General features: G+C 44.2%; 1 protein-coding gene across 2 annotated transcripts in view; it reads right to left on the bottom strand.

The window, feature by feature from the left end:
• Window positions 1–22,741, bottom strand: part of vwa1 (von Willebrand factor A domain containing 1) — a 35,392-nt gene extending 12,651 nt beyond the window's left edge. For both annotated transcript variants that reach the window (XM_033048308.1, XM_033048309.1), the window contains exons 1-2: window positions 22,403–22,741; window positions 11,203–11,766 (exon numbers count right to left, since the gene is read on the bottom strand). In XM_033048308.1, the coding sequence (XP_032904199.1) occupies window positions 11,203–11,766; window positions 22,403–22,481 (643 nt within the window). In that variant the 5' untranslated portion in view covers window positions 22,482–22,741. The remainder of the gene's footprint in view (window positions 1–11,202; window positions 11,767–22,402) is intronic.
• Window positions 22,742–24,747: the final 2,006 nt, after the last annotated feature.

Raw genomic sequence — 24,747 nt, 5'->3', positions numbered from 1 at the left:
GTGGGGTGGGGGGGGGGGGGGGGGGGTAAGAAAGGAGAGAGGAAGAGGAGGAGCCCGAGGGCTGAGGGAGAGATGAGAAGGGGAGGAGACATGTCTGGTGGGGGGGGGGGGGTGGTGGGGGGTCAGGGAGGAGGGGGGGGGGCATGAAGACTGTAGTGTGGGTGGGGAAGAGCTGGGGTCACATAGTTTGAGGGGGATGGGGGAAGACCCAGTGGAACAGCCACTGAGGTTACATGGGTTAGGGGGACTGGCACTAGGACCCAGCGCAGTCAACCCTGGTTGGTGTAGGCTTGGTGGGCTGAAGGGACTGAATCCATGCTGCATCTCTAAACTAAAGATCCTTGGGAACTGAAAACCAGACAGTTACTGGGCAGATTAGATCTGTCAATGAGCAAGAGGCAAGAAAAATATGTCTGTACATGGGATTTGTGGCGAGGAGTTGGATGAGAAGTTCAGAGTTATAGTGCGGGGTTAACTGGAAAACAATAATAATAATAATAATGGATGGGATTTATATAGCGCCTTTCTAATACTCAAGGCGCTTTACATCGCATTATTCATTCACTCCTCAGTCACACTCGGTGGTGGTAAGCTACTTCTGTAGCCACAGCTGCCCTGGGGCAGACTGACGGAAGCGTGGCTGCCAATCTGCGCCTACGGCCCCTCCGACCACCACCAATCACTCACACACATTCACACACAGGCAAAGGTGGGTGAAGTGTCTTTGCCCAAGGACACAACGACAGTATGCACTCCAAACGGGATTCGAACCGGCTACCTTCCGGTCGCCAGCCGAACACTTAGCCCATTGTGCCATCTGTCGTCCCACAATGAGAGTGAACAAGGAGGGAGACTTGCATCGGGGAGGTGGGGGGGGGGGGGGGGGGGGGGGGGGGGGGGGGGGGGGGGGGGGGGGGTACTGAAAACCTGCAAGTGTGAATGAGGGGGTAGATTAAATATAGAGGACATGCAGAAACAGGTTTGTGCCAAATGCAATTATGTGCAACATAGCTGGATGCTGCCTGAAGATTGCCATTTAAAATCAAAAGGGTAAATTAAATTCAAGGGACACCAGCCAGAACAACACATGGCTGAGGCCAATCTGTGAAACGATCAGAAGACAGATGCTGCCTTCTTGTCTCGTTCCCCCATCCTGAAGCAGCTGAAAAATGTGAGCTGGGAGTGGGAAGCCACCAGTCATAGTTCACTGCAATTATATCTGAGGGATCCAGCTGCCCCGATGAGTGATGCGTGCTTGCAGAAGGAATTAGCCGTCAAATCAACAAAGTCACAGTATAACGACGTGTACTGGAAATGAAACTGTCAATGCGCTACCGGCATTCGCATTCCTGAGGAGGATCGCATTTCAGTGAGGGAGGGAGTGGGAGGAGAGTCTGTCTGAGGTACAGATAACTCGGAAGGTTATGATGGATGGAAGGTTTATTTTGTTCATCCTTGATTTGTCCCTAACTGAAGCAGCCTATCTCCTATTGCAAAATGTAACACTTTCTTCACTGATTCCAGGGTTTTAGTTTCAAAACAATGAACTGCAAATGCTGGTTTACACAAAAAGGATACAGAGTGATGGAGTAACTCAGCCAGTCCAGGCAGCATCACTGGAGAACACGGATTGGTGACGTTTCGGGTCGGGACCCTTCTTCAGACTGGTGTTTAACAGCAGTGATGGGATTGTTGTTGAACGGGTGGAGGGGGTGAGATTGGAGCTTGTGGGGGAAGCGGAGATGTCAAGACCATTGATGTCGTGCCCGCTGTTGGAAATATACAGGTCCAGAGATGGTCGAAGGCTGGCAGGTGTGGGGGGTCCAAGAGGAGATGGAATGTAGGAGATGGGAGAAGGGATCATTACTGGGAGATGAGGATCCCCCCCCCCTCCCACAGACCAAGGCCCAGAGGCAGAGATGATGGAAGAAGAGCTGTACGTCATGGTGGGCCTAGAACTCGTGGAGGTGTGGGGTACAAAGCTAAGATCTCTGCTTAGGGCTGTCTGTTCTGCATCCGACAGGTGGGATGGTGAGAAGACAACGTGGGTGAGGGCTGGGTCAGAGGTGGCGGAGGGAGGCTCGGGGAGCTACTGCGCGGGGGGGATGATGGGGACAGAGAGGGGTGGGGGATCAGTCTGAAGAAGGGTCCTGACCCGAAACATCACCTGTCCATATTCTCCAGAGACGCTGCCTGATCCGTTGAGTTACTCCAGCACTCAGTGGCCTGTGTGACATCCAATGATTTAACTTGACTAAATTATACAGAGAGACAGGTGGCAGGTAAAGAAACACTTACAGGTTCAGAAGCGTTCATGATTGGGATTAGTGTAATTGGACAAATGTAGCAGATTGTGTCAAATCACAGAATCGGATTGTTTAGCACACATACCTCAATTACGTCATCATATTTTCCTGTATTAAGTTAAATCATTGGATTTTGCAAGATAGCGTAAATATATTTATTGCTGGAGTTTTCACCGGTTCAGCATCCCAAACCATTGATAGCCATTTTTATTTGAGCATGTGTAGAAATGTAGGAAACAAAGCAGCTAATGTGGACTACATGTTTCCATAATCAAGCTTGAAAGGGTACAGATAAGATTTGAGCATTTTGCCAAGAGTCTCTGGCCAAGAGTAGGGGAATCAAGGACCAGAGGACATAGGTTGAAAGTGAAGGGGAAAAGATTTAATAGGAACCTGAGGGGTAACTATTTCACACAAATGGTGGTGGATGTATGGAACAAGCTGCCAGAGGAGGTGGTTGAGGCTGGGACTATCCCAATATTTAAGGAACAGCTAGACAGGTAGATGGACAGGTTTGGAGGGATATGGGCCAAACCTGGGAGGTGGGAATAATGTAGCTGGGACATTGTTGGCCGGTGTGGGCAAGTTGGGCAAGTTGGGCCAAAGGGCCTGTTTCCACGCTGTATCACTCTATGACTCGATGACTCTAATCAGAAATATAATAATATTCAGATGAGATGCGTTTGATTTTGACAAGAGGTATAAATATCAACTGATACTCCTGGAATAGTATCTTAGAGTCGTAGCGCCATACAGCACGAAAACAGGCCCTTTGGCCCAGCTTGCCCATGTCGACCAAGGTGCCACATCTACCCTAGTCCCACTAGTCAACGTTTGGCCCACATCCCTCTAAACATTTCCTATCTATGTACCTGTCCAAATGTCTTATATTCACTTGAGGCGGAGATTGGGTCTCTTTTTGAAGTATAATGCTAAATAAAGTTCAAATATTTGGGAACAGCATCACTTGTTTAGTTTAGTTTAGTTTGGAGATATGGTGAGGAAACAGGCCCTTCGGCCCACCGAGTGGACCCCTACACTAGCACTTTCCTGCATACACTAGGGACCATTTACAATTATACCAAGCCAATTAACCTACAAACCTTGCATGTCTTTGGCGTGTGGGAGGAAACCGGAGATCCCGGAGAAAACCCACGCGGTCACGGGCAGAACGTACAAACTCTGCAGAGACACCACCCGTAGTTGGGATCGAACCCGGGTCTCTGGCGCTGTAAGGCAGCAACTCTACCACTTTGCCACCATGCCACCCCGAGTGAGTCATTTCCATGGGAGAGCCAATCTGTGGTCTGATATCAGGAACACAGCCACTTATGGACCTGGAGAGGTAATACATGATTTTTGAGAGGAATGAGAGATAAATTATCATTTTGAAAAACAAAATGTCAGTGTTCTTGCATGAACAGTACCCAATGACTCGTGCTTGCAATCCTTTGAGGGCTGAATTTATCTGTTACACCAGCCCAATGTCTAGGAAAATTTGCAGTCAATAGTATGATCATGCCCCTTACACCAAGCCCCAGCACCTGTGAAAATATGTACCTTTATCCCCTCTTTTTCAAATACAAGTTGCCCTTGATGATATCCTATTAGCGTGGTTTACAGTTAATGGATCGGAAATGAAGGTCTTCTCCAATTTACTGGTGAACCTGTATGATAAGCTTGGAGACACAAGGAGATGCAGATGCTGGAATCTCGAACAAAACACTGAGGTAAGTGCTGGAGTTACTCAGCATGTTCGGCAGCATCAGTGGAGGGAATGTCGTTGTCCCGTCGCAGATGCTGTCTGAATTGCGGAGTTACTCCAGCACTCTTTACAAGTTTGGAACTGACTTGCACGCCGGGTGGATTGGAAAGCAGGCTGCTCTGAAACAGCAGCTGGGAGGGATAAAAGGCAACAGGCAGGGAGTGGGGTGATGGCGAGCCATTATTGTGGGGAAGGAGATGATTAATGTGGGGTTGTGGACGGCAGAGATTACTAATGCATCTGTAAGGATTACATTTTTTGACTTCTCAAGCGCCTTCAACACAATTCAGCCCCGACTGCTAGGGGAGAAGATGGAGAAGATGAAAGTGGATCCATCACTGGTACTGTGGTGTTTGGATTACCTTTCCCTCAGACCACAGTATGTGCGCCTACAGAACAGTGTCTCGGGCACCATCTTGAGCAGCACAGGGGCTCCACAAGGAACTGTGCTGGCTCCGTTCCTGTTTACCATCTACACAGCGGATCTCCAATATAACACCAACAGCTGCTTTTTGCAGAAATTTTCGGATGACACAGCTGTTGTCGGCCTCATTAAAGGGGGCAATGAGGAGGAGTATAGAGACATAATAAGTAACTTTGTGGAGTGGAGTGCACACAATAACCTCCATCTTAACACCACAAAAACCAAGGAGATAGTTGTGGACTTCAGGAGGGGGAGGAGGAGGACTCAAGCAACACCAATCACCATTAAGGGCACTGAGGTGGAGGTGGTCGCTAACCACAGGTACCTTGGGGTGCAGCTTGACAGTGAGCTGGACTGGAAGTGTCATATGGAGGCGGTGTACAGGAAGGGACAAAGCCGACTGTATTTTTTAAGGAGGCTGAGGTCATTTAACATCTGCCAACCCCTACTGTGCAGTGTCTACCATTCAGTGGTGGCCAGTGCTCTGTTTTTTGCTGTGGCCTGTTGGGGAGATGGCGCCCGCATAGCGGACAAAAACAGACTGGACAAGCTGATCAGGAAGGCCGGCTCAGTGGTCGGGGCTGAGCAACGAACGGTCCAGCAGGTGGCAGAGGCCAGAACTCTGAACAAAATGGGTTCAATAATGACCAACCCCACTCACCCACTCCATGCCCTGAAGGTGATCAAGAGCAGCATCTTCAGTCAGAGACTGATTGCACCAATGTGCAAAACTGAGAGACACAGGAAGTCCTGTTTACCAGCTGCTATAAGGTTATATAATGCGCATAAATAACTGCACTATTTTTCATTAATTGTATTTTAACTTGTATTTTAACTTGTATTTTAACTTGTTAAGTATGGAAGCTATTTGAGGAAATGTGTGGTGTTATGTCTGTCTTGAAGCTGTCGTGGCACTGTAATTTCCTGTAAAGGATTATTAAAGGTATAATCAATCAATAATCAAGGAGTTCCCCCCCCCCCCCCCATAAGGTCAAGTTTAATCTGGATGGCAATGGAGCCCAGCTCCATCAACATTGCACCTCCTGCCCTTCCCACTGCAAGTGTGTTTTCAAATTATGGCCCTACTGGTGGAAACAATATATATGAATAGGATGGGTTTAGAAACATATGGGCCAAATGCAGGCAAATGGGGCCTACTTGATCAGCATGTATGAGGGGCTGAAGAGCCTTTCCCATGCTGTATAGCTCTATGATTCCATAGCTCTATGACAGAGCTGGTTAAGCAAAATGCTTTTATTTTTGTTTCACTGTATCTCAGTACACGCGACTGTATTAAAACAATACAAAAGATTCCAAACCATCACTCAGATCCTTACCTCAGTTCCCAACCAACCAGCTGGATAACTTCCCACCTTTGAGCTGGTATTAACTTAATCTTACAGGATTCTGTGAGTGTATCCAAACCTGCACCCAATCTTGCCCAACCATCTCCTCCCTCTTGTACTGCCTGATCTACACCGACTGCTAGTCCTGAAAGGCTGGAATTTCAAACATCTTAGACTCACGATTAAAATTCCTTCATGACCATTTCATCCTTAATCCTACACTGTCCTTAGTTGCTGGGCCAAGACATCCACCATTTTGTTTTGCCCAGATATCACACATTCATTGACAATTGCAGCACTAGCACAGAAGGAAGCCATCACAAGCATGCAGGGCCAAACAAATTAGCTACGCAGGCCATTTTCATATTCCTCCTTTCAGTTTCTAGGCTTCTGGTCTTCGCTGAGCTGCAAGGTTGCTATTTTCTCACTCAATCTTTCCATTTCTAAGCTGTTCCTTAAAACACACTAACTACGCTATTCTTTAAATCATCTGTTCCAATATCTTCTTCTTTGCCTCAATGATGGCTTTTGATTTAATTACATTTCTGGAAACATGTTGGAACATTTCCTTGTTACCAAGTTCCCTGCTTCGATGTATTTGAGCAGTAAACTACTTGTCTGATATACTACAAGGTCCTTTTGTTCTGTGCGCTGAAAAATTAATATAAAACCAGGTCAGATGAGTAAAAAAAAAATCAATTAAGACATGTTTCTGCACAGGGCGTGCATGGGTGGGTGCAGGGAGTAGGAGTGAAGGAGGAATTACTGGATGGAATTAAATAACTAACTCAGCTGAAAACAGAACAATTAGGTCAAAAATAGGCTAAAAAAAAACCTCTTGAAAACTTCCAATTTTAACTCATTAGAAAGTTACTTTCGTTAAGTGTTTCCTACGAAGTAACATTATTTTCTGACATCTCCTTGTCATGCAATTAAATTAAATGGCAGATGAAATGAATCACAATTACTCATTGCTAACCTTTCTTAGGTATGTTAAAAGAAAATGATATTATTCGTAGCTCATGGACACATTAGGGGGGGGGGGGCGTTCTTGTGTAAAGGGCCTGTCCCACTTGCCGATTTTTTTCGGCGACTGCCGGCGTCATATCAATGTCTCCAAAATATTTTGAACATTTCAAAATCCAGCGGCGACAAAAAAAAATGTTGCGACACTTGAAAAAAGCACCGCGCGTCAAACGTCATCACGCCGCAAATCTTTCAGTGACCTGATACGTCAGTCAATGATGCCGCCAGTCGCCGAAATAATCGCCAAGTGGGACAGGCCCTTTACACAAGAACGCCCCCCCCCCCCCTAATGTGTCCATGAGCTACGAATAATATCATTTTCTTTTAACATACCTAAGAAAGGTTAGCAATGAGTAATTGTGATTCATTTCATCTGCCATTTAATTTAATAACTATTTAATAACTCACAAGAACTATAATTGTAAGACACTTTAACCTTATTGTTTGATTGGAACTGGATGAACGAGACTTAAATTGAATTCTCTGTCCTTTCTCCAAATATGTCCCGATCTGCTGCCCGTTTCCTTGTAAGTCCAAGAAAATTCATAGACCTGCACATGGTATCAAACAGCACTGCAAATTAACCGAGAACAGGAGATAAGATCAGTGATAAAAGTTGCAGATGTGTGCCTCAAGGCAGAGCATATATGTGCTAGTTATTATTCTGTGATTCAGGAATGTCATTGGGAATTTAATAACACCTTCAATGCACAGCAAACTCTTCCTTTACGTTGTAGAAACAAGGAATCGCAAAAGCTGGTCTTCAAAAAAAGACGCAAAGTGCTGGAGTAATTCGGCGGGTCAGGTAGCATCTCGAGAACTTGGATGGGTGACGTTTTGGGCCAGGATATTTCTTCAGACCGAAGATGGGTTCTGACTTGAAACGTCACCGAGACATCTTTTAAACACTTAACTATATCTACACAGAGACCGGGAGGTCTAAATTAAATTAAATTTCTTTATTTATATAGCACATTTTTAGTCAACTTGCATTGACCCCAAAGTGCTTCACATAATTACATCCACACACACAGGCAAAGGTGGGTGAAGTGTCTTACCCAAGGACACACACAGGCAAAGGTGGGTGAAGTGTCTTGCCCAAGGACACAACGACAGTATGCACTCCGCTACCTTCCGGTTGCCAGCCGAACACTTAGCCCATTGTGCCATCTGTCGTCCCAATGTATATACCCAATGTATATTTTGACACTGGACTCATACTTAGGTTATACTCGTTATTAATGTAATCCTGATCCCTATGTATCAATATCACTGTTATCATTATTGTTTGTGTTGTTTTGTTTTTGAAAAAAATTAATATAAAGATTTTTAAAGTAAAGAAAGACATGTTCTCCAGAGATGCTGCCTGACCTGTTGAGTTACTCCAGCACTTTGTGTCTTTTCTTCCTGTTGTGTTTGTGTGTAGCATTTTCCTTCAGTTTTCTTAGTGTACACAAGGACACTGGTCAGATACGGTCGAATAATGGGCAGTATTTACAGTGGAGAGGCAGAACATTCAGTCCGAAAGCTCCATGCTGCTTTTTGAAGTTCTCCCAGCCTTCTTGCCCTGGTTGCTCACTCAGCTGACAATGGCATGTCATGACAGTAAGTTATCAGCTGGCTATTTAATGATTACAATGGTCAGAGGCAAACATGACCCCGTCTTTACTTGACATTGGGCATCTTCCAACAAGAGCATAAACCATCTGATTTGTTTCCCCCCCACTGGCTTATGCTTGTTAATCTTATTGAAAATATTTCATTATTGCTCTGATTGGGATCATACAACTCAGTCTATTTCAACAAGAGAGAATTTTGTTCCTGCTCCCGGTGGAACCTGAATGTAAAAGCTAGAAGTGTGTTAGAATACTAACCACGACAAAGTGGTTTTCTTAATAGTCTTCACATCCACCATCTTAATCACCCATTCCTTCCACCACTGGTGCTCAATAGACAATAGGTGCAGGAGTAGGCCATTCGGCCCTTCGAGCCAGCAATCCCATTCAATGTGATCATGGCTGATCATCCCCAATCAGTACCCCGTTTCTCTGTGTGCTCCGGGTTTTCACCCACATACCAAAGACAAGCAGGTTTGTAGGTTTATTGGTTTCAGTAAATTGTCCCTAGTGTGTAGGACTAGATCTAGTGTATGGGTCGCTGCGCCAAGTGGCCTGTTTTAATGCTGTCTTGTCTAAAACTAAAGCTCTCTGTTATCAGACTTTTGAATGGTTCTTCCATAAGGTAAGGTACAAATTTTCCAACCTAGTTCATTACAAACATTGGACCTTTCCTCTGGAACTGTTATACTACAATGCTAAGAAACTATATTCTGCACTTTGATATTTCTGTCTTTGCTCAGATTGTTGCACTTGTGTTTGGTTCGATTGCTTTCATGTGTGGTACTATCTGATTTGATTGAATAGCACTCATAAGGACATAAGTGATAGGAGTAGAATTAGGCCATTCAGTCCATCAAGACTACTCCATCATTCAATCATGGCTGATCTATGTCTCCCCATAGCTTCCAGCACTCAAACAAAAGCTTTTCACTGTATCTCAGTACATGTGACAATCATAACCTAATTCTGAATGAACAAGGGCAACGCACAAATGGAATCCGCACCATCTTCACGTTCCTCTCCAAGTCTTGGGCCATCCCGATGGACATGGAAAGCTTAATCTTTGTAGTTCAATTTCCCACAACTTTTTAGATAACATGCCAATGAGAAGCGTATGCATTGTGGAGGTTTGAGAAGCTCATCTTCATCTCAAAGGGCAAGCGAGAGACAATAAACACTGAACGTCACCCATATCTCAGGAACAGCTAAGAAGTTTAAGAAGGATGCGATTATCTAACTCGTGCTCACTTTAAGGTCCAGAACCACAAAATATCTTTACTGCAGTAGCTGATCACAAGATGACAAATATCTGGGAACCCGGACGCAAAAATATTGCAGGATCTATTTGGTCTCCAGTATAAGAGTCATTGTAATCATCCTCCATGTGAATCCCCAGAGATGGTGGATTGGACAAACCAGCAAAAAAGATCTATTTCCAGATAATTCTGCCTAGCTACTTCCTGAAAGACTGACTTCCAGTCCTGTTTTGCACTTTAAAAACACTTCCCGCTGTACATTTTTTCTGTATTTTTTTCTTTTTACTCCCCGTGTTAACTTGTCCTTTCTTGTCTCCGTTTCTTCCCCTTAAATTGCCACCTTTTCCTCTCAAAGGAGCCTTTTTTATTAACAGTAACGAGGAATCTGATAACATTTTGTGTTGCAATGTAAAATTGTAATTAGTGGCCAATGTAATTTAGATGCTTCAAGTGGACAATTATACAAAGCAACACAGATCACAGGGAGCATTCACTAATTCAAATATTTCTGGCATCCCATAAAGTACAATTCGTGCTTTACTTTTTATTAGCTACTCTTAAATATAACAACATATTCAATGGGGAGACAGTAATAAATAGAGAATAATACAAGAGATAGAACAACCTCATCCACTGATGAGCATCAGACATAGAATAACTTGCAGCTAAACTCTAGGCTTCTTTATTGCACAACCACACACTAGTTCTGTGAATTGCTTTGTTGGATTTTTGCTTGGTCATATTTAGACAGGTACGTGGAGAGGGTAGGTTTAGAGGGATATGGGCCAAACGCAGGCAGGTGGGACTAGTGGAGATGGGGCGTGTAGGTCGGCGTGGGCAAGTTGGGCCGAAGGGCCAGTGTTCATGTTGTATAACTCTATGCCTCTAGTTTCTCACCTTTAGCTCAGACCTCATACATATATAATCATAATAGTCATTTATTAGCCAAGTATGTTTTGCAACATACGAGGAATTTGATTTGCCATACAGTCACACCAAGAAAGAACAGGATATGTAAATAATGTTTTAACATGAACATCCACCACAGCAACTCCCCCACATTCCTCACTGTGATGGAAGGCAAAACATGTTAAATCTTCTTCCCTTCTCTGTTCTCCCGTGGTCGGGGCACTCGAACCTTCCGTTGTCGGGGCGATCTTGACACCGGGTCTTGGCTGGTCGAACCTCCCGCGACTTGGACCTTCCCTACACCAGTCTCTACCCAAGCCGGCGAGGAACGCTCGGAAACACACTCAGCCCCCCCAACATCACAGTGGTCTACGGATGCGCTTCCCCCACACATGTCCACACACAGACTTTGTAATAATGGAGCCCCGATGATGGTTCGAGTTCCCAAATCAAGTGTGGCAAGAGTCATTACAAGAGTGTACATGCGATCGAACAGCAAATTATATGGCAAATTAATAACAGTATTAATAACACTAATAATATTTACCTACCTAGAATTTCATTCCGCAGCTCCTCCATAATAACATACATATCGTCAGTGTCCACATAATACAGGCGACTTTCTGTTGGTTTACTAGCAGCAGCCTTCAACTCAATGTAGTTTCCCCTGCCTGTGCTAACAATGAAAACTGTAACCCCAAGGTCCTTCAGGAGCTGGATGGGCTTTGATATGTCATCCGATGACACCCCATCGGTCAGCCAGACCAGGACCTTTGGGACATCTGGTCTGCCGCCTGCCTTCGCTGTGAACATGGTGTCTTTGGCATGCATCAATGCCTTGCCAGTGTTGGTATCTCCAAGTTTCTGCTTCATGTTCAGGAGGGCCCACTGCATAGCAGGGTTTGACGTATACATATCAAATTCAAATTCCACTACCGGGTCATCGCTGACTTGCACAAAGCCGATCTGCACATCCTTTGGGCCAATGGTGAATGGCTTCAGTAAGTCAACAACAAACTCCTTCAACCCAGTGAATTCATAAGGCAAGATACTTCCAGAGCTGTCCATCAGGAGGAGGAGGTCTCCCACCGCATCATCTATAACGTGCTCAGCCCCTGGAGGAATGGGAGAACACAACAGGTTATATCACATTGACACACTAACAGTACATTGAACCCTATGGTTATCTAACCACTGCTAGACAGACGAGAGACAACAAATGCTGGAGTAACTCAGCGGGTCAGGCAGCATCTCTGGAGAAAAGGAATAGGTGATGTCAGCGGGGTCAGGGCAAAAACCTTCTTCAGACCCTTCTTTTGAAGAAGGATTTTGACCCAAAACTCCAGAGATGCTGCCTGATCTGTTGAGTTACTCCAGCATTTGGAGTCTATCTTCAGTGTATCCAGCATCTGCAGTGCCTTCCTACACATTTGGCATATTTAAACAGGACTCGGAAAAAGATGCCCAGAATGTTTTCAGATCTTAGGAAATTGTATTAAAAAGAAAGGCTCACGTTTATTTTTGTGGAAGAAAATTCCTATTACTTGGAAGGACACCACAAGCTTAATCTTACATTCCCCGTCTTGGATATGTTGATCTGTCAATTAAATCTATCTAGAAACCTTATTCCCCTATTGACCGTGCAAAGTACTGTATCTCCAGAGAACATCCAATTTCCTCTCAAATATAGGAACAAACTGTATGGTTTAAAACTTATGAGTTTAACCTTTTCCCTTGTAGTTTCTACTATATTCTGTTGTGCTGAAGCAAAGTAAGAATTCCGTTGTCCTATCTGGGACACATGACAACAAAACTCTCTTAAATCTTGAATTCAAATATCATTGTACCTTAATTGGAGCATGTGACAATAAATATGAACTTGAACTATTATGTTGAGCTTCGTCTTTTACAAAATCAACAACCACAACACGATGTAAATAACCTGTTCTGCTCAAGATCAAATATTTATCAAGATCAAACATTATATATACACTTATAACAGACAAAAATGTCAGGCTCAAAGCTTTCTCAAAATAAACTTCTTCTTGCGTATGGTGTGCACAGCCTAAAGTTGTAGGACAACTTGTTCTATTTGATCGTGCACGCTGGGTTGACTGCATTCGTCAAAACAGGGCGGACCACGTGAAGGTTGCAATCTCCCACCCCACAAAATAAACCGATGTAACAGAAGTGACAGCATCTTGTTCGTTATTCTATATATTCGCAATTACCAATCCCCATCAAGCTAACAGGACCAAATGAAAAGTAATACAGCAAATTACTTTGTGAATGAGACTTTCTACTTTTCTTTCAGCCTCAGACGCTCCAGAGAAAGAAAACTAATATTTATTTTTGTCCCCCATTGTATTTTCACTTTGCTGAGCACAGAATCCAAGGCCTTTCTAATGTATAAATACGCTGTGGTTGGTCAGGGAGGTCCTGCTGTCTCTGTGGTTGGCAGGAGTCGAACCAAGATGGGAATTTTGTGACCATCACCTTAATCACATGGCCAGGCCTACCACACCCTCCGTGTACCCTCATCTTCGCAAGCATTTGTTTATACTCTTGTTGGCTGTAGTACGGCCCCATTGCAGGCGGATGTTGCACATTTCCTGCTTCTGAGCATTATAGACCTGCTCCATCATGAACCACTCTCTTCCTACATACACTGAGCAATTCTTTAGCACTGCTTTAAACTGATAGCTTATTTTATGTACTTAAGCCAACGACCCATCAACCTGCTGCCACTTTGGAAATCACTGCTGACACTAAAACATGGCAGCTGTTTGGGTTTGGTGTGTGTGTGTATACGTAATGTTTGCAAAATGGGAGTTGAAGGCAGTATAAAGCTTGCAGCTGAGATAAAATTGAAATATGTAATAAGTTGTGTGATCATCAGGAGTACCAGGTGAGGACAAAAAAAACAAAACTGGGTGGGTTCCCAGGCGAGTTTTGGGACTTACTACTTAAGCCACTTAATGGAAAGATAATTGGTTCCAAGGAGCTGTTTAAATGCACGATAAGTGATTGCATTGTACTTGGAGTATAATAACACACCATACGCTCAACATGAGATATCTGACTGTGTACATAGCTGATCGGTGATTCCCCCACCCTCAGCACCTGTGCAAGCGCTTTACTCAACACCACACTATTTGGTTAAGAAGGAACTGCAGATGCTGGAAAATGGAAGGTACACAAAAAAAAAAAAAATTGCTGGAGAAACTCAGCGGGTGCAGCAGCATCTATGGAGCGAAGGAAATAGGCAACGTTTCGGACCGAAACCCTTCTGGGTTTCGGCCCGAAACGTTACCTATTTCCTTCGAGTTTCAGCCCGAAACGTTGCCTATTTCCTTCGCTCCATAGATGCTGCTGCACCCGCTGAGTTTCTCCAGCATTTTTGTGTCCCACACTATTTGTCATTGATCCCTGTTTAACCAACAATCACTGGGATACCATCACTTTAAAGAAGTTGGCTTTAAACAAAGTACTTATTGATTACCCTTTTGGTCCTACGGCAGGTCTTTCACGGAACAAAGTCCCGTAAGTTCGGCAAAACTATATCATCACAGTTGCCTTTTTAATCATTCATTATAATTCATCCTTACATACCAAAGACATGCGTTCTGTAAAATTGCCCCTCATTTGTAGGGAGTGAGTGAGAAGGTGGGATGGCATAGAACCAGAGTGAACGGGTGATCAATGATTAAAATGTTTGAATTTATTAACATATTGATGCTCAGCATAACACCTTTAAGGATATCCCACTTGACCTCCTTCTGAGTGTTAGTCACAGTATGGACTCTATGGGCAGAAGGGCCTGTTTCCATGCTGTATCTCTAAAACCTAAAAAGATTATTTTGGATTTAACAATGGCCTAGATACAGAGTAAAGTTCTTTCTAAGCTGTTCCAATTTTACTCTTTGGTATTCGACTGTTCCCATGTGGAATTTCTGAGGTACAGATTGCATTGATTTTATTTGCGACATCATAAATTTTAAAGAAGTATGCACTGTGTATTTTTCTCTGTTTGGATTGCCAAGGTACTTCACATTCTGTGATGTTCACACAGGCATGGAATAAAGAACAAGGTGGACAGTTCATCCTGTTTTAGTTTATACATCCTTAAATATCCTAAACTTCCTTCACAGTACAATAATACCTTCATTGCTTCCGAAATATTTCCCTACAAATCTGCTCCCAATGTTGGTCTATCTTTGTATAAAGAAGAATATTTCTACATTTATTTTTACTTGTTTGAAACATAAACCAATTTCATTAATAAAAGACCAGTATGTTCCAAGCTTTTCTCAAAAGACAACTAACACCAACGGATCAGTGAAGACACTTGGAACTGCAGACACTGGAATCTTGAGCAAAGCACAAAGTGCTGGAGGAACTCAGAGGGTCAGGAAGCATCTGTATGGGGAATGGACAGGCGACGTTTCGGGGTTTGGACCCTTCATCAATGGATCAGTTTAGTGGCTCTTTATTGCTGCTGTGTCTCGTGTCTCAGGCCAAAGTCAAACACAATCTTCAATGGGGCAATCTGACCAGAACAAGATGCAATTTGATCGACGTGCTTGACTGATTTTATCATCTTGTTGAATTGACTTTATCAAATGTTGCTGCGTTTGGCAGATATTGGTGGATTTCATTTTAGCATTAGGCTGTTATTTAAACATAGTGATATTAAATTTCCCCACCCTTTCTATTTTCCACTGCATTGACGTATATGGAAAAAGTCAAGCATGGTGTATCATAGTTTTTGCCACTTTACTAAACTGTACAAAAATAAAATGACTTTATGGAACATTGAATCCACTGAGAATCGTGGGTTGTTTCAGCTTCTTGAGCTATTGCACAGACATCTTTGAGTATTTGCTTTTATTTTGCATGTAGTCATTTACATTTGACTAAATTTTAAAAAGAATAATTCAGCTAAATCTCTCTTGTCAATATTTTTCATAATTTATTAAGATTATCTATCAATATTTTGTTTAATTTGCTTTTTAGTTGTATTTGTTTAGATTAATTTTTTTGAATTTATTAACATATTTAATTGATGCTCAGCATAGCACATTTAAGGATATCCCAATTGACCTCCTTCTGAGTGTTGGTCACAGAGTCAGAGAGTTACAATTTTTTTTTAAACAGGCTCCGTGACATGTGAGGCAATTTACCGGGGACCTTTAATCCACAATTTTGTAAAGGGACTGTCCCACGGGCGACCTAATTGGCGAGTTTAGAAGAGTTTAGGAGAGTTTAAAAAAATGTCATGTTGAAGACCTCCTTCTCCCTCCTTCGACCTCTCTTTGACTATGATGAAGACTATCTACGACTACCTTCGACTACCCTCGATTACCTACGACGAACATGCCGACCTACTACGACCTCCTACGACTAAACCTACGAGTAAAAAAGTATCGATTTTTTCCATGGTGACCTTTTTTTACTCGCGGGCATTTCTCAACGTTGAAAAATACGCCGCGACCCAACTGAGGCCTCGAGTACACGGGGACCACTCTCGAGCATGAAGGAGAGTTACAAAAACCTCCAAAGACCTCGTGTCGCACATGCTGCGAGTATGAGTCGGGGACAAACTCGCCAGAACTCGCGGATTAGGTCGCCCAAGTGGGACAGCCCCTTAAGTGTCTTTGTGATTTGACAGGAAACTGGAGGATTGGGGGCAGGCAGCATCAGACCCGAGTCACTGGAGTTGGAAGACAGCAGCTCCAGTAGCCACGACACTGTGCCTCACCAAAGCAACCTATTGTTCAGTAGGAAAGAACAGCAGATTCTGGTTTAAATCGAAGGTAGACACAAAATTTTGGAGTAACTCAGCGGGACAGGCAGCATCTCTGGAGAGAGGGAATGGGTGATGTTTCGGGATTTTGTGTGTACAACCTATTGTTGAACAATCCATTGAATTGTGTTAATTATAGGTTTTTTAAAAATTCATAATGACATGGAGTGTAATTCTTCCTTACTTGTTCCTCTGCCATTCGAACCACAACATCGATGACTCGCATAAAGCTTGAGTTAACATGATAGACACAACATGCTGGAGTAACTCGGTGGGGCAGGCAGCATCTCTGGAGAGAAGGGATGGGTGACGTTTCAGGTCGAGACCCTTCTTCAGACTAGTCAGGGGAAAGGGAAACCCTCGTTTCTAGAATTATTGATGTTGAAGAAGGATCTCGACCCGAAAAGTCACCTATCCATGTTCTCCAGAGATGCTGCCTGACCCGCTGAGCACTCCAGCATTTTGTGTCCTTTCATTCATGTTGAAATTTGCTCCTTCTCCAAGAGTTAACCATGAACACCAATTCATGCCTTGCTGAAGTCTGGGAATGAGGTCTGTAGAGAAGGGCAGAAAATCCAGTGACAAGACAATAGACAATAGGTGCAGGAGTACGCCATTCGGCCCTTCGATCCAGCACCGCCATTCAATGTGATCATGGCTGATCATCCCCAATCAGTACCCCGTTCCTGCCTTCTCCGCATATCCCCTGACTCCGCTATTTTTAAGAGCCCTATCTAGCTCTCTCTTGAAAGCATCCAGAGAACCCGCCTGCACCCCCCTCTGAGGCAGAGAATTCCACAGACTCACCACTCTCTGTGAGAAAAAGTGCTTCCTTGTCTCCGTTCTGAATGGCTTACTCCTTATTTTTAAACTGTGGCCCCTGGTTCTGGACTCCGCCAACATCGGGAACATGTTTCCTGCCTCTAGCCTGTCCAAACCCTTAACAATCTTATATGTTTCAATGAGATGCCCTCTCATCCTTCTAAACTCCAGAGTGTACAAGCCCAGCTGCTCCATTCTCTCAGCATATGACAGTCCCGCCATCCCGGGAATTAACCTTGTAAACCTACCCCGCACTCCCTCAATAGCAAGAATGTCCTTCCTCAAATTAGGGGACCAAAACTGCACACAATACTCCAGGTGTGGTCTCACTAGGGCCCTGTACAACTGCAGAAGGACCTCTTTGCTCCTATATTCGATCCCTCTTGACATAAAGGCCAACATGCCATCCGCTTTCTTCACTGCCTGCTGTACCTGCATGCTTACTTTCATAGACTGATGAACAAGGACCCCCAGCGCTGCTCATTTTTGTGATCCAGAATAAATTTGAATGCCAACGTTCATCAATGTTGGTTAAGGAGTATAGGTGATTATTGTTATTGAAAGGGGCCATTGAAAAAAATCAGAGGGGGTTATCGATAATCAGCTTCTGACACCGTTTTATTTTCAGCAGAGGCGGAAGCTTCCATTGAATGAAGGGATATTTGTAATTCGACGCACTGAACAGTACCATCCAGCTCAATACAGTGTGTGCGCATTCCAATGTCGCACGAAGGCATCGCCAAGACAATGGGCCACTCAGTTAATAACTTGCGTGGAGCCAAAAACAGTACGAAACTGGGGAGATTAATGTCGTTTAAGACTTCGTTGCCAGGATTCCAGCACAGGAGCTCAAGCATTTCCAATTATGTTGAAACCGGTTAAAGAGTTGCTTTTTTTTTTTAGCATTTCAACCAGGACCCGACGTAATACGAGGTGAGATGCAGTTACTGGGCAGTGGTCACTATATCAATTCATACTAAAGGATCAAACACCCGAATGCACCATCAGCGAATTGCCGTTTTTTTTTTAAAAGACATCTTGTTTCTATAACGAGAAGATGTACCAAGTGGCCTTATCCTCCAGCATAACCTCCAGCAAGCAAATCCCGAAATAGTCAACAGGAAGGAAAGCAGGCGGGCCGAGCTATGAATGGATCAAGCGCCGTGTTGATATCCGCATTTCAAAAATACTCTCAACAGCAAAGCGATTGACTACAATGACGATGGTCTCGGTTCATGGAATTTAGGTCCATTGGCCATCGGCAGATGTTCACAAGCATTGCCACCATGCTGGAGTTTTGCCAAAGTGACCGCGCCGGTGCACAGCCACCGGGAAACGTGCACCCACCCACCGCCCGCTGCTGTAAGTGTCAGTGGATGTTGCCAACTTCTCACAACCAACATCAAATCCCCGTCAGAACCAGGGAACCAGGTACCCGGCCGGTGGGCAGCAAAGGGCTGGGAGAATGAGAGGATCAGAGAGGATCCAGTTGTTTTTCTCGTCTCCTAGAATTGTGACAGAGGCATGACTAGAACGTTTATATATAAAGAACTTTCCCTGATTTCTCCTTTGAAAACATAAAAATACATTTATCCAAACGTCTCTCCCAGATGCGATAAATGTTTGTTTCAAAACGCTAATATAACACATTCATTTGTAGGATGTACAAAGTTGAATACATTTTGGAGTGATATATTTGATATATTTACAAAGCTTTTCAAGTCAAGAATAGAACCCAAAATGGAATGGATTATATTTGGAATAATAGGAGAAGATACCAATTTAAATAAAGACCAAAATGTTTTTTTTAATTATGGGTTAATAATTGGAAAGAAATTGATACTTAAATTTTGGAAAAATATAACCATACCAACTGTTAAAATGTGGATTAGGAATATGATGGACATAGCACGCCTTGAAGAAATGAGACTCCGACTAATAGATAAATATGACCAATTCTTAAGGAGTTGGTCTCCTTTCATCGACATTTTGGAATCATGTGATGCAGCGGTACCATAAGGATTGCTGATTTCAGTTTATGACGTGGATAGATCTACATCTCCGAATACAGATTTGAAAATTTCTCTTTTAAGGGGCCTTCTCTTCTATTTCTACTTTCCACTTTTTCTTTTTTTTTTTTTTTTTTTTTTTTATATACACACTTCACGTTTTTCTATTCTCTACCATCTATTTTTCCACTTTTTCCCCTTTCTATTGTTTTCTTTTTCTTGTCTTTCTTACTTCCTTCTCATAACATAAAACTAGAGGTTGTACATGGAATGTATTACGGTATGACATAGTTGGCACCTAAAATTAGGTGCCACTGTACTGTTTTGTACTGTATTCACTTCTAATAAAATAAACAAAAAAAAAAAACACAAAAAAAAGAAAACATAAAAATACAGGAAAAGGCCGTTCGGCCCATCATGCCCGTTCTGCCATTCCTCGAGACCATGGTTGATTTTAAGCCTCTGTATTAATCCCATATCCACCCATTCCCTTAATAACTGTCCTGAATACACATTGCTGTGGCCTCCACAGCCCTCCAGGGTAGAGGGGTCCACCATATTTTGAAGAGAGACCCTTATATTGACGATAGAACTGTACAGCACAGAAACAGGCCCTTCGGCCCACAATAGGTAGGTCGAACATGATGCCAAGTTAAACTAATCTCTTCTGCCTGCATATGATCCAAATCCTTCCATTCCCTACATATCCATGTACCCATCTAAAACACTTAAACGCCCTATCGCACCTGCCTCCACCACCACCACAGGCAGCGCGTTCCAAGCACCCACCGCTCTTTGTATAAGAAAAACTTGCTACGCATATCTCCTTTAGAAGTTGTCCCTCGCACCTTAAAGCCATGTCTTTTAGTCTTTCTCATTCCCACCCTGGGAAAAATATTTCCATTCCCATACCTGCCCTGAATGGGGAAACTCCCCAATGCGAGCCAGTACATTCCCAGCCACTGTATTTACTCCCTCGAGAACATTGTGTCTTTCCGTGAGATCACGTCTCAATTCTTCTAAATCTACCCAGAGTACGGCCATTGTCTGCTGAATTCCCCCTCAAACACCAGACCTTCAATTCCAGGCATCAAACTGATGACCTTCTGCTGCACCCTCCCATCCTCCCACCACAAATATATCCTCTATCTGTGACCGTACTTGTGTTCCACTGATGTTCCAGATGGTGTAGCAGGGCTCGGTGTAATGGGAGCAGGGGGTACCCACACGTTTACGTAACTCCTTTGGCAATAAAGATTAATATAAGTGTGTGTGTGTGTGTGTGTGGGGGGGGGGGGGGGATGTGGAGAGCAGCTTTTCTACACAGAGAGCGGTGGGTACCTGGAACACGGTGGTAAGGTGGTGGAGGCAAATATGATTGTAGCGTTTAAGAGGCTTTTTAGATATGCAATGGATATGTGGGGGTGGAGGGAAATTGATCTTGTGCAGGTAGAGGAGAGATTAATTTGGTATCATGTCCAGCACAGATATTGTGGGCCGAAGGGTCGGTTCCTGCACTGTGTTCTACGTTCTGTAATGATTCGCAGCTGAGCCCGTGCATAAACAGCTGTGTACCAGCAGTCAGCATCCTCTGGACACCAACACTTCTCAATTGTTTCCCATTTAATAACACTCAGCATTTATACTTATTCTACCAAAGTGGATAATCACACATAATCCCACATTATATTCCATCTGTCATAACCTTGTTTTTCTTTAGAAGCCTTCACATACCCTCCCCACAACTCACAATGCCACATTGCTTTGAATCAGCAGCAAACCTGGATATGTTATACTTGATACCCTCATCCAAATCAGTGAAATAACTCGTGGACCACTGAGGCTCCAACACTATACCCTTGGCAGTACTCTGCTCACAGTCTCCCTTACAATCTATTTATTCCCAAAGGTAAATCCATTCGCCAATCCTCAATCGGTGCCGTATATTACCAGTGGTTCTAAACTGTGTTTAAAATATCACTTGTGGGAAGGAGCTGCAGATGCTGGTTTAAACCAAAGACAGATACAAAAAGCTGGAGTAACTCAGCGGGATAATAGACAATAGGTGCAGGAGTAGGCCATTCGGCCCTTCAAGCCAGCACTGCCATTCAATGTGATCATGGATGATCATCCCAAATCAGTACCCCGTTCCTGCCTTCTCCCCATATCCCCTGACTCCGATATCTTTAAGATCCACTATCTAGCTCTCTCTTGAAAGTGTCCAGAGAACCTGTCTCCACAGGCAGCATCTCTGGAGAGAAGGAATGAGTGACGTTTCGGGTCGAGACCCTTCCTCAGTTCTAATGGTTGGGAGTTTATCAATGTATTAAAGTTTCTTAAGAGTTCAAGAACCGTCTTAAAGTCCTCATTCATACAGGGCGAGTTGGGCTCAGATTTAAAAGTCTTCGACTTCGATGTTCATACTCTCGGCTGAGAAAGAATAAGCCATCAGAATACCTCAGTAATACAGAGAGAGCGGCGTTAGAGCAACAATCCCCAAGAACGACACAAACAACTGGAGCATCTCTGGAGAGAAGGGATAGGTGATGTTTCGGGTCGAGACAGCATCCCGTCTGTACCGCTGAGTTACTCCAGCTTTTTTTGTTGTTGTCTACGGTTTCAACCAGTTCATTCTTACACGCTCTAATCCCCAATAATGTAATCTGAAAAACTGCCATTGCCATAATTAAAAATATTGAAGTAAATTCCACAACTCGCCTCCCCCGAGGTGGAGGAGGTTCCTCACTCTGGGTGGAGGTAACATTCTCAGATTTCAGCTTCAGGTGGAGACTTTACACTGTTTGGCAACGTCTCAACAAGGGACCCAAAACTCCCACATTTACTAACTCCGAGGGTGAGTACGAGGCCAGTCTGCACTCGGGGAAAGTTTGCACCTGCCTGTTTCGAAAATGCACATTAAAAAAAAAATCCGCGAAAGAAAATGCGCCTTACATTGGGATTTAAGTGAACGCACTTTCCCTTCGTACACAGTCGCTGTGTGGGACTTCAGCGAGTTCAGAAAACCATCTATGTGTTGCGGGTTTGCCTCTGGAGGGTGAAATGTGGGAATCAGCCGCGTTTGCCGGTTCCCCGCTGACTCACTCACTCACTCACCTGCGCTCAGGACCTTACTCTGGAAAAGCCAAAGGACTCGCAGTAGAGAGTGCAGACTGATGGCTCTCAGTGCCTGCATGGCGGCTGCCGCTCCCGACTCTCTCTACTACACCCTGATGTGTCTTTGCTCATATTATTCCCAGTAGTCCGGAGGTGGAAGTGTGGCCGAGGAATGGAACACGTTCCAAATCGGCTATTTCACTCGGCGCTGACTGACTGACTCAGACCCGCATTGTTCCTGCTTCGCGAATTGTTCCTTGCGCCCAGGCGATGACTGGAAACAAATCAGGGGGACGCTGCGATCCGATCTCTTTCTGGTTCAACTTCTAAACACCGCGTCACCACAAGGTTGGCACGGTGCCTAACTGGGGGGGAGAAAACAAAACTCACACAAGAACTAAACTAAAGGTTAACCGTCGCGTTACTAGGTGTTGATATGAGCTAGACAAAAGTGCTGGAGAAACTCAGCGGGTGCAGCAGCAGCATCTATGGAGCGAAGGAAATAGGCAACGTTTCGGGCCGAAACCCGAAAGGGTTTCGGCCCGAAACGTTGCCTATTTCCTATAGTGGAGATTGTTCAACTCTTTGCATGGAGCGAAGGAAACGTTGCCTATTTCCTATAGTGGAGATTGTTCAACTCTTTGCATGGAGCGAAGGAAACGTTGCCTATTTCCTATAGTGGAGATTGTTCAACTCTTTGCATGGAGCGAAGGAAACGTTGCCTATTTCCTTCGCTCCATATTTCCTTCGCTGCACCCGCTGAGTTTCTCCAGCACTTTTGTCTACCTTCGATTTTCCAACATCTGCAGTTCCTTCTTAAACACAATAGGTGTTGATATGAGTTGCCCTCAGTTACACTTTCAACAACCCCAATACGCCGCCTTCTACAATTTTAGATGGGGATGGGGGGCAGCAAGATTTAATAGGAAGGGTGGTGGGTATATGGGACCAGCAGCCAGAGGAGGGAGTTTAAACAGGTGAAATAAAAGCATTTGAACTGCTAACTTAGATGGGGCATAGAGAGTAGTGAGTCAGAGGGCGGTGGAGGCAGGTTCTCTGGATGCTTTCAAGAGAGAGCTAGATAGCGCTCTTACAAATAGCGGAGTCGGGGGATATGGGGAGAAGGCAGGAACGGGGTACTGATTGGGGATGATCAGCCATGATCACATTGAATGGCGGTGCTGGCTCGAAGGGCCAAATGGCCTACGCCTGCACGGCACCTATTATCTATTGGCAGCTTGGTCGGCATGGACGAGTTGGACCGAAGGGCCCGTCTCCGTGCCTTCTGATTCTTGAAGTGACTCCTGGATGACTCTTAGCGGCATAAATCGCGAGGTTATTATTGTAAGCACTGGGGTTCGTCTTACGCAGTTTCCGAAAAAAAATATGATCATTAATTACCGCTTAGAACGTAAAACAGCTGGTGATTTGGCGAAGAAAAGTATGAATGACGATGAAGCAAGGGCGAGCCTTCTGGGGGCGAGTGCAAGAGGTCGAGTGTCCGATCAATAAAACAGGAAAAAGATCGGTAGCGAAAGCATGGTGGAGATGTAATGTGATATTTGCGCCCACCGTGGATCTGGCGAGATGCAATCACACATTCCACAGTGGAGACGCGCTACTTATCACACCGGTCAGAGAGAAAAGCTGCCCCCCTTCCAGAGATCTATGTCTGCAAATAAAGAGTCCAATGTCAGTTTCTGGTCCCCTTCTTGAATTGGAGCCAGTGACATTCTGGGGAACTGGGTCAACACTCGGGCCAGCCAGTGGTTCAATGAAATGCAGTATTACATAGATCAACTGAATAACACGTTATCACCTAAGAGCTTGAATCAAGGAAGACAAAAGTGCTGGAGACTCCTGCTATTGTGTTCTGGTGCATAAATTAGTTTTAGAATGTTCTAATTAATTACTGTGCCAACTAACGATGGATGTACTGTATATACGTTTGTTTTGAGTAACAGTCTGAGACAGGTGGTGAGCAAATGAAAAGTAGCAATGTTTATGACCAAAAAAATGCTGTCAGATTGAATAAACACACCGATTCAATTCAGACTGAAGAAGGGGTTCGGCCCGAAACGTTGCCTATTTGCTTCGCTCCATAGATGCTGCCGCACCTGCTGAGTTTCTCCAGCACTTTTGTCTACCTAAAATAATAGATTGGTGGACTCAGCACAGTTCATCATGGGCACAATCCTCCCCACCATCAAAGAGTATCTACATGAGGTGCTGCCTCAAGTAGGCGGCATCTACTATCAAAGGAGCTGCACCATTCCCTCTTCTTGCTGCTATTATCAGGCAGGAGATACACAAGTCTGAAGCCCCACACCGTTAGGTCAGGAACA

Source organism: Amblyraja radiata, chromosome 31 (genome assembly GCF_010909765.2).
Source record: "Amblyraja radiata isolate CabotCenter1 chromosome 31, sAmbRad1.1.pri, whole genome shotgun sequence".
Taxonomy (NCBI): Eukaryota; Metazoa; Chordata; class Chondrichthyes; order Rajiformes; family Rajidae; genus Amblyraja; species Amblyraja radiata.
Note: the sequence above shows the minus strand (reverse complement) of the source record. Positions and strands in the feature narration are given on the sequence as shown.